The sequence below is a fragment of the Anolis sagrei genome, chromosome 3 (assembly GCF_037176765.1).
Source record: "Anolis sagrei isolate rAnoSag1 chromosome 3, rAnoSag1.mat, whole genome shotgun sequence".
Lineage (NCBI taxonomy): Eukaryota > Metazoa > Chordata > Lepidosauria > Squamata > Dactyloidae > Anolis > Anolis sagrei.
In genome coordinates this window covers 220,745,705-220,756,515 of record NC_090023.1, presented here as the reverse complement: position 1 = coordinate 220,756,515, position 10,811 = coordinate 220,745,705, and the positions used below count along the sequence as shown (strand labels likewise).

At 36.8% G+C, this 10,811-nt stretch overlaps 1 protein-coding gene across 2 annotated transcripts in view; it reads left to right on the top strand.

Moving 5' to 3' along the window:
• Positions 1-10,811, top strand: part of UGGT1 (UDP-glucose glycoprotein glucosyltransferase 1) — a 52,500-nt gene that overhangs the window by 10,868 nt on the left and 30,821 nt on the right. For both annotated transcript variants that reach the window (XM_060768155.2, XM_060768154.2), the window contains exons 8-16: positions 346-424; positions 639-739; positions 1,793-1,892; positions 3,092-3,152; positions 5,283-5,374; positions 5,490-5,640; positions 6,437-6,556; positions 7,816-7,901; positions 9,270-9,405. In XM_060768155.2, the coding sequence (XP_060624138.2) occupies positions 346-424; positions 639-739; positions 1,793-1,892; positions 3,092-3,152; positions 5,283-5,374; positions 5,490-5,640; positions 6,437-6,556; positions 7,816-7,901; positions 9,270-9,405 (926 nt within the window). The remainder of the gene's footprint in view (positions 1-345; positions 425-638; positions 740-1,792; positions 1,893-3,091; positions 3,153-5,282; positions 5,375-5,489; positions 5,641-6,436; positions 6,557-7,815; positions 7,902-9,269; positions 9,406-10,811) is intronic.

Below are 10,811 nucleotides of genomic sequence, written 5' to 3'. Positions count from 1 at the left end.
TATAAACACATATTAAAATGCCTGAGACAAAAGTGGGTGACTGTGTGGAAGGTGTGAGGTCTAGAAAGCAAAAGGGAACTTGAGTGTTCTTGACCCCCCCTTCCACTCTAGAATATGGCTGGATAGTTATAGTAAAGGACAGTACTACAGTTGCAATGGTGGCAAGATGCCGATTGAGGCATTTTGTTTACGATACTGCCATGATTTCCGACATCACTGAAAAGTGGTGCCCTCATTCTTGTATATGTGACTTTATGTGTGCTGGAGACTTACAAAAGCCAAACCACTGTTGCTGATGGTTTTCTGAATAGTGTCATAATCAGGCTATTTTTCATGTTTCTGTAGGTACAGACACGAACGCAACAGTAATAGGCGAAAATGATCCTATTGATGAAGTGCAAGGATTTCTGTTTGGAAGACTAAGGTACACTATTATCTTATCAACTTGATCATTTTGTGTGTGTGTGTGTGTGCTTTCTAAACCAAAACCATTCCAGAAACTAAAGATTTAAAGATTTATTGAACTGAAGCCTGTGAGTTGCTAGAAGAAGAAAAAAAGATCCCAGAACTCCATCTGGTGGAGCAATTGTTATTTTTGTCTAATGCAGATTTTCTGGATCATTTTTTTATCATTTCAGACAATTACATCCGAGTTTGAAAGAAGAATTGAAAGAATTAAGAAAACATCTAATTGAAAGCACAAATGAAATGGCACCCTTAAAAGTGTGGCAATTGCAAGGTAATGGACACATAGAAATTCTATTTATTCATTTGGAGACATATGTATAAACATCTTTGTGTTTATAAAAATACAAAAAAGCAACAGATATTTTTTAGAAGCATCATAGTTGTTGACTTATTTCCATCACTGCAGTCTGAAGTATCAGAATAAACATAAATGGAAGTCTCATTTAAACTAATTACAAGTTGTGGGTTCTAAAACACCTTCCATTTCAACACCAATTTATTAAGTACCTGTATTTACTCAAAATTTAATACACACCTCAGATTTCAAACCCCTGAAACCCCAAAAGTATTTATCATATTATGTGAATCTAATATGCACCCTCATTTTGGGAAAGTAATTTAGTAAAAAAGGTGAGCATTAGATTAGAGTAAATACGGCAATTTACCCTCTGTACAAATACTTTTTAGAGAGAAGGAAAAGAAGCACCACTTAGACTACATGGTGTTCTCAGAAGCATATGTTACGGCTCATAATCCTGTTATTGAAATATTAGTTGACTAAGGCTGCACTCCTAAACAAACATGCTGCAAAGGGAGAGTCATTAATGTGATGAGGAATTAGTTCTGAGTAAACATGGATGTAATCATGCACAGAATTGTAGTGTAAAACTCAAGTCCATCTGTTTCAATTCCATCAATTCCATGTTGTTTTGTTTCATAATTCGGTTTTGATTAAAATGCAGTTGTATGGTTTGTGTACCTTGCTAAAATAACTTGTGGATCTTGAACTAGTGATGCTCTCAAGATCACTCAAGTTATGTGAACAGTGTTATCAAAAATGTGGGGGAATGTTTATGTGCTTAGGAACTTTTAAGGGGTTAGGCTGATGGCCTCTGTACTTTCTGGGTTAAGCATAAAAGCTGGTAACTGGGTTATGTGACAGGTCTTTCACCCCTTGCAGTTCCCAAAAATCTGCCATGGAAGGTCCCTCTTTAAGCAGATTTGGAGGGTGCAGAAAAAGGAAGGGAAATTATTCTCTTCCAAGTTCAACTGAAATGTTGTGCTGAAGGACAGTCTTATCACTAATAAATGTTTTCATTTTTAGATCTAAGTTTTCAGACTGCTGCCCGCATTCTGGCTGCTCCCACTGTGGATTCTCTGATGGTCATGAAAGATCTAAGTCAGAATTTTCCCACAAAAGCTAGGTAACTAGTTGGAAACTGCTGCTAATATGACTGCTGTTATGTAAAATGTAGAAATGGTGTTATGCTAACTATTCACAGTTCAGTGAAGGTATTTAAAGGTCTCAGGACAAACAGGAAAATTCTGGCTGATGTAACTTGAAATGAAACACAAATCAATAGCTTTTGGAATGCTTTTTGAAAGTGATGACCTGAATTCCAGTGTTGCAATCATTTTTTAAAATTTTAATACATTGCATTTTAGCTTCAAAGATAGATAGTGAAATGTCAGTTTCACATCTGAGTGTGTGGCTTCGGTTTTAGACTGGGCAGAAAGAAAATTCTGTTCCCTTTCTGATATCTCTGAATTGTCCAGGGGTTTAGCATTCTTTATCTTGATATTAAAATATTCCATTGTAAGTGTTTTATTTAGCATATGATATCTCAAGACTCCAGTTGATTTCAGGAGTTTGTCATTAAGAATAAAGTAGTAGTTAAAATCTTTCCTTGTACACTGTTTTTGAAAAAAGGAAGTATTTTACCACTTCTTGGTGTTTTTTTTCCCACTATTGTTGAAGCCGAAATTTATTTATTTATTATTTATTTACGACATTTATATGCCGCCCTTCTCACCCCGAAGGGGACTCAGAGCGGCTTACAAGGTATATATACATACAATATATTATTAACATAGTACAATATCAGTTTTAAATATTGCTATATTGCACTATATCAATTATACTGTAATATTATTAGTAATATTACATGTAGTATAAATATATAATTATAATATATTATTATTAGTAGTATTATACTGCATTACATTACAATACTATAAATATTATATGTATATACAATATATTATATATTATATTATAACATATTATTAGAATAGCACAGGAGACAAGGTGGAACTGTCCCCTGGCCCCCCTTTCTTTACTCTGGCCCAGAGCAGCAGTTGTTGCTGGGGGGAGGGGTCCCCAACGGATGGCAAATGCAGGAGACAAGATGGTGCTGTCCCCTGGCCTCCCCTCTCTTCGCTTAAATATTTCTGATTTAATGCATAGCCTGTAAATTCTAGTACAAGCTATTTTAGAGAGCTTTAATAAAAAACATTTTGTGTAGCCTCCTGTTTTAGTTCTGTAGTTTATTGATATATGTTGCTCTTTTGGAAGGAAGTGTGGCAGACATATATGATAAAGTGAAACTTCTGCTATTTGCAGGGCAATGACGAAGACTGTTGTTTCTCCAGAACTCAGATCAGAAATTGAAGAGAACCAAAAGGTAATACATATGTTTTTGACCTTCAGAGCTGAAGTAGATTTAAATATAAGTCTACTAACCTCATTTCCTCTCTTCGTCCTCTTTTTATACACCTCTAAATACTTTTTAGTATGTTTGTGTGGGGTGTGTATTGCAATGATAGTCAAAAGTAATATTCTACATTTTAAAAAATATCTCCAAAAACATGTATCCAACATTTAACATTTGCTCAAGTCTAAGAGAGGCAGAAAAATTCTGTTTGTATAAGGCTGTTCCTCAGTGGTGTCGAATGTTTTCTGTTAAACTCTTGTTGCATATATTCAGATTTCCATATAAGGTGCTTCCTTTCTTATATTGCTTTCTCTATAATAAATGCTCTTGAGAGATACCTGTTGAAAAGGAACACTATAGCCACAAAAGTATAGTGCCCCTAAAAACTTTACCTGAAAAGTGCCACAAGACTTCCATATAGTACTAAACACTTTTTGAGATCGTTGCTTTGCTGGAAGAATTGAAGTCTCTAAAAATTTACAGTTTTCACTGGTTATGTTTCCTGTGGTGGCTGCCTTCTGTATTAGAATGTGGGAGGCAGAGGATTGCCCACTTTGTGTTGCATGCAATAAGGTGAATTTCCAGATTATGGTAATCTAAGCGTGAGAGTTGTAAGGGATGGCTTTAGGGATGGCTATTTGCAAAAAGCTGCACTTTTCCCTTTGTGTCTTGTACAGGATAGTCTATAGATGCCAAAACATGGCAGGTTATCCAGAGGAAAGATTATTAGAAATCTTTAAGAACACAATTACAATTTTGTCTATTTTTGTTCTGAAGGCACAAAATCTTGAATAAAGTGGATCATAATTTATTTAATCTGGATATTTCCCATAAGATGCTAATGAGTTCTCATTAAAAAAACCAAAATAAAACGTTGGCTTGTGTGTATAATTCTTCCCTATGTGTCAAGCAAGCTGTTAAATGACTTGGGAGAAGTGTTCTGAGAATTAAACAAATGAAACAAGTAACTGATGCAATAGGACAGTTCTATTTGTTGTCATATTTTATAACTTGTCTCAAATTGAGATTGTAGTATAATTGATATTTTTATCTGCAATCTATTTTACTGTTATTCAGAGGAATTATATACTTTAAAATATGTGGAAAAGATAAAAATATACTGTAGAAAATGTCACCATTAAAGTGCAAAACATGAAGAAAGCTATCTTAATGAGCTCCCTGAAGGGTTTGGTTCTAAAAAATGAAATAATACAGAGCAACTAGGTTGTCACAACAAAAAGGAAAGAAGCAGTGAAGCAAAACTAGACACTGTCTTTGTCAAACCACTTGTTTGACAATTAGTTTTATACTTTTATGTTTTAGCATGTTTTTATCTGGGTTGTTGTCTTTTATCATGTTTTTATTTTAATGTGTTTTGTTTTGGTTGTATGTTTTGTGGACATTCTGTCCCATATGTAAGCCACCCCGAGTACCTTTGGGGAAATTGTGGTGGGGTATAAGCATTCTTATACATATGGATTAGGGAAGCCACTGTAGTGCAGTGGATTAAACCGCTGAGCTGCTGAACTTGCTGACCGGAAGGTAGATGGTTAGAATCCGTATGATGGGGTGAGCTCCTTCTATTACCCCCAGCTCCTGCCAACCAAGTTGTTGTTTTTGTTGTTGTTGTTATTATTATTATTATTATTATAAATTGACTTTAAGAACATGTACTATCTGTTTCCATCTATTACTGTTTGTCTTTCCAACCAATAAGGCCACCCAGCCTAAACTATTACTATCAACAATGCATCTGAATTAGTTATTAATTATTTATAAAATAGCTAGTTTAATTATATTCTATAGTATAATTTTATCCATTGGCAAAGTGGTAGCTAGATGGTTTGAAAACTGTAAATCACAGGTATTTGGGACTAATTCTTGGCTTTCCCAAACTTGAAAGGGCCATGAGAGTACTGTACAAGACAATGAGCAGCTTGAAAATTTAGTTATATTTTCCTTTTATATTGTTCCATCTTTCCCCTTCTCCATCTTTCTTCCTCTCGTATCATAAAGTAATTAATACCTAAGTCTTGAACAAAAGTGACCAGTTTTAGTTCTTAGAGTACTATTAATGTTTTTGTTGCACTTTCCCCTCAGTACTTTAAAGGAAATCTAGGATTACAGTTGGGGGATTCAGCTCTGTTTGTTAATGGACTGCATATAGATCTAGACACACAAGACATATTCAGGTATGAATCCTACTGATTATTCTTACTATAATATGTAAGATAATGATTTGAAAAGGCTAGACTGTGTTGATAGCTTTACTTTAAAGTTTTTCCCTCTGGTCTGTGCTCTTTCTAGCTTGTTCGATGTCCTGAGAAATGAAGCTCGCGTTATGGAAGGGCTGCACAGTTTAGGAATTGTGGGTCTTTCCATGCACAATGTGTTAAAGCTAAACATCCAGCCATCAGACTCTGACTATGCTGTCGATATCAGAAGTGCTGCTATTTCAGTGAGTATGTGTTCTAGCAGTCAAAAATGCATGATGCCATGTCCATCACAAAACACACAAACAATACCCATCCATTCTGTTTTAATTCTACATGTTATGGGATCGTTGCAAAGGATTGTATTAAAAACAACTTGTGTATGATATGGGGTCACTGAATTATTTCAAAGAATGTATGCTTTAGCAAGTGATCTGCTAAAATCAAGCAAGAAGCGATATACTAGAAAGCCTAGTGAAAGGGGATTTGTTCTGCGTCAATGCAATGTTCTCTGGCAGTTTAGTTGGAATTCCAGATGTCTGTTGAGATGTAACTAGTCAAGCAGATATGGGATAATTTTGTTTTAAAGAGCATAGCCTTTGTGTTCAAGGTTTTCATTGCCCAATGAAGAAGGGCCATAGATTCCCTTGCTGCAATATTGGGGTCAGATCTTGTGTCAAAACATACTGCAAGCAGTGCAGATCCTCAAGTGCAAAGGGGAATTGCAAGTCAAAGGTGTTTTTTGAGCAACCGCTATTCCTTGGGGACATAGCCTTATAGTTAGACAAGTAGGCCAGAGCTGTAGTGTTAAGGCCAGCTAGAATTTATGTGTTAAGACTGAAATGGTGAGAAGAAAAATGCTGTACTGTATACTTTTTCCATATTTTTTCTTTACTGTTTATTGTGTCTCGTTGTTTTTACCATAGTAAGGTTCTGAAAAGTAAAGCAATATTGGGTGAAGGGTAACCCTAATAAACTTTGGTTTTTAGGAATTAGCTGTTCACTCACAGGATTTTTAAAATCTCTTTTTCTAATTTTTAGTGGATCAATAACCTTGAAATTGACAGCAAGTACAATTCCTGGCCTTCCAGTGTCCAGGAGCTGCTACGTCCTACTTTTCCTGGAGTAATCAGACAAATAAGGAAAAACTTCCACAATCTTGTATGTAATCCTCTATTTTATTCTAACTGCACAATGAATTTTTCAAAGTTGGACAATTTTAGTTCCCCCCCCCCCCCTATGCCATTTTCTGAATGTACCTACAGATGGGAATAGAATCAGAATGCCTTTTGATTTTGGATCTATAATAAATCCAGCAAGATACAATGACCACTAGTATCAAAACAAAGACTAAGGATATGATCACACTGGTCAACTGTTTCCCAGCAGAAGTATTCTGTCCGGGCAACTGAAATAATTTCATTAGCCAACCCAGACTGAAATGGGTCTAGATATTTTGCGTCATCCAAGGATATGGGGTTGAAACACCATAACTCTCTATGATTTTGCCCAGTTGAGTGATGGCTGCTAAAAATTTGCTATCTCCAAAAAGTGTTCAAGAACCATTGCATGAAATCATTTTACAAGGCAGATTGTACCTTTCTCCATTGTACATAGTCAATAATTGCTTTATGAACCCAACTAGTCATTCCTTCCTGCTGGTTGTTAATACCCAAAGACCATGAATCTAACTAACTGCCCACAAGTCTCCAAGCATTTGCTCTAAATCTTCAGGCTACATAACCTTGAACTGATCCAATGCAACTATACTAGATGGAGCTGTGGACATCAGCTAGAATTGTATCATCATGAGTGTCAATGCAGTTCCATATGGATTAGGGGAGCCACTGTAGTGCAGTGGATTAAACTGCTGAGCTGCTGAACTTGCTGACGGGAAGGTTGATGGTTTGAATCCGCATGATGGGGTGAGCTCCTTCTATTACCCCCAGCTCCTGCCAACCTAGCAGTTTGAAAACATGTAAATATGAGTAGATCAATAGGTACCACCTCAGCGGGAAATTAAATGGCACTCCATGCAGTCATGCTGGACACATGACCTAGGAGGTGTCTATGGACAACACAGGCTCTTTGGCTTAGAAATGGAGATGAGCACAACCCGCCCAGAGCTGGAAATGAAGGAGAATGTTTGCCTTGTGTCTCTATATGCTGGAATCAAACCTGAGGCCTCTCGGGGAGATAGGGCAGAATACAAATAAGAATACAGAATAAAAATAAGATATTATTATATTATTATATTATTATTATAATTATAATAATAGAGTTAGTGCCATGTAAATTTGTCATAGTAGGCCTTCAAAGTTTGCTGAAGTTAATAATAATAATAATAAGTTAATAATAAGTGTAACCTTCAAATTATGAGTCTTTGCTGTTCATCATATTGCTTTTGTTATGTCTTCCAGGTATTCATAGTAGACCCATCCCATGAGAGCACAACTGAATTACTGAGTGTGGCTGAAATGTTCCTTAGTAACCACATACCACTGAGGTAATCCTGTGATTTATTTCTCAAGTTCCTAACTTTGCCTCTGAACCTTTATATAACATTCACAACTGATGAGTTTCATGATCATTAGAAAAGTCAACACTGGGCTTGCTAGAGGTCTGCTAACTATTCATGCATTCAGCTGCCCAGCAACAGCAACATCTGTGCAGGGAGCCCCCATGGCCCCCACTGCCTTGCCCCTTTAAGGGCCCAAGCCTCCTCGCCACCCGGCAGCAGCTAGATCTGAGCAGGGAGCCCCCATGGCCCCCACTGCCTTGCCTCCTTGATGTCCAGCACCTGTAAAATCTGTTGATGTTTGAGGACTACTTACCTGGATTAACTAAACTGAGGCTTTTCCATCAACTGCTTGTTTTGGCCAGCCTTGGTGGCTCTGGACCTCATCACAAATCTTCGTTATAATTGCACGGTCTACAAGATCAGTAATTGAAAACTACACAAACTGGCAAACAATCATGTCTGACAATTTTAATGATTTTAATTTACAATTATATGTTATTGTTTTTGATATGTAATATATTGTTTTTATTAATATGTGAGGCATTGACTTTTTGCTAATTATTATGCTGTACACCACTTTGAGTCCCCCTAGGGGTGAGAAAAGCGGTGTAGAAATGCATAAACAACAATAATAAATAAATGCACCTTCTCCATGCAGTTTCCATGCACTTTCTTCATCCGTTTTCCCCGACCATGTGAGGAAACAAAAGGCAGAGTGTTTTTGGAAGTATCAGCGGGAGTTAACGAATAGCCTGATTTGTTTTTTGAGCTGTGGAAGCTCAGATATGGGATTGCGATGAGACTGCAGCAGATGCATATGCTTGTGACTGTAGTTTTCTGAGAACTGGTGCAGGTGTAACACTCGTATCATGTACTATAATCTTTCCCATGTATAACTTCTGTCATATGAAAAAATGACTGTGACTATCTATAGCAAGTTAAGCAGGAGTTAATATTATGAAGATTATGTTCCTATCGCAAAATTTGAAACAAGGATTTGACAATAGTTAACAATTTGCTAAGAGAAGAATCTCAGTTAATGCTCAGAAGTCAAGGTAAAATCATTGTAAGCATAATGGGTTAAAACAACCAATGAGACCCAAAAAAATCTTTTAGTGACTTCTCTTTGCAAATAAAGTAAGGGAGTAGTTAAGAGCAAGGAAAGCACATCCTACCGTTTACTCCTAATTCCTTTGACCAAGGAATGTGATTTTGTCATGATGGGCAAAATCACATCTGCCCCATTGTTAGATTTTTGGTCAGTGTTTTCTGGTCCAGAGATTTCTACTGCCAATAGCTATGTATTGAATATTTCATTATCATTCCAATTGATGATTGATTTTTTAAAAACAGGATTGGTTTAGTCTTTGTCGTAAATGAATCTGATGATGTTGATGGCTTACAAGATGCTGGGGTTGCTCTCCTTCGGGCCTACAATTACGTTGCACAGGAAGTAGATAATAATGTTGCCTTCCAGACAGTCATATCTGTAAGTAATTCTTTCCAAAGCCAATATAGAATCATAGAGTTGATATATTTGCAAATGTCAATACTATGTTGAAACAATAAGAGAATCTTCTTGACAATCGTTGGGCAGATAGTCATTAAAATAGCAATAAACCTTCTTTCAAAAATGTACCTATTAACCTATTTATTAGATTGGTTTTATTTCATTACTAGTTTAAAACAATGTGTTTCCCAAATCATTAAAATGTTTGATATTTTAATATGCATAGGTGGTTATAACTACCACTTTATTTCAGGTTGGTGGTTTTAACTATCCTTTTATCTCATGCTTGATTTTAGTCTGTCATAATTGTACCGTCTTTTGGTGTCATGGCTTACGCAGTATTTTAATTAATTTGACCAGTTTATTTACCTATTTCATAGAATCATAGAGTTGGAAGAGACCTCATGGGCCATCCAGTCCAGCCTCCTGCCAAGAAACAGGAAAATCACATTCAAAGCATCCCTGACAGATGGCCATCTAGCCTCTGTTTAAAAGCCTCCCAAGAAGGAGCCTCCGCCACACTTTGGGGCAGAGAGTTCCACTGCTGAACAGCTTTCACAGTTAGGAAGTTCTTCCTCATGTTCAGGTGGAATCTCCTTTCCTATAGCTTGAAGCCATTGTTCCACATCCTAGTCTCCAGGACAGCAGAAAACAAGCTTGTTTCCTCATCCCTATGACTTGTCCTCACATGTTTTTACATGGCCCTCATCATATCTCCTCTCAGCCTTCTCCTCTGCAGGCTAAACATGTCCAGCTCTTTAAGCCACTCCTCATAGGGCTTGTTCTCCAAACCCTTGATCATTTTAGTTGCCCTCCTCTGGACACATTCTAGCTTATCAACATCTCCCCTCAATTGTGGTGCCCAGAATTGGACACAGTATTCCAGGTGTGGTCTGACCAAGGCAGAATGATCCCTTTTCTTAAAATCATTTTGAAAAATTAAAGTAGTGTAGGTAAGGAGTTGTGGGTTTTTGATTCTCCCCCTTTTTAAAGGACTGTTCTATTAAAGCACCCAGGAATAGAACTTATTTTATCAAAGCAACTCTTCTCCCATTCTCCTTCTTAGTGTGTTCGTGGCATGTTTGTCCCTTGTGATATACTTTGTGGGAATCTAATGGGGGACTAAAGAGGGAAACATCTGGAACCTCATTCATTTGGACCATATTTTATTTGGCATTCTCTTCCTCTCACACTGTGATAGTAGTGTGAGAGTAGAGAAAGAAAAGCAGTGTGTAAATGGCTCTTGGGACCACAATACTTTACTCTGCCATTGCTCCTACTTTCGCTCTGCTTCTATTGCTCTTGTACTAATGTGAGAATTTAAAAGTTGAGGAAGGACATGTTGCAACATGTCTCTCTTTCCCACTCTTTTTTCTTAGATATTT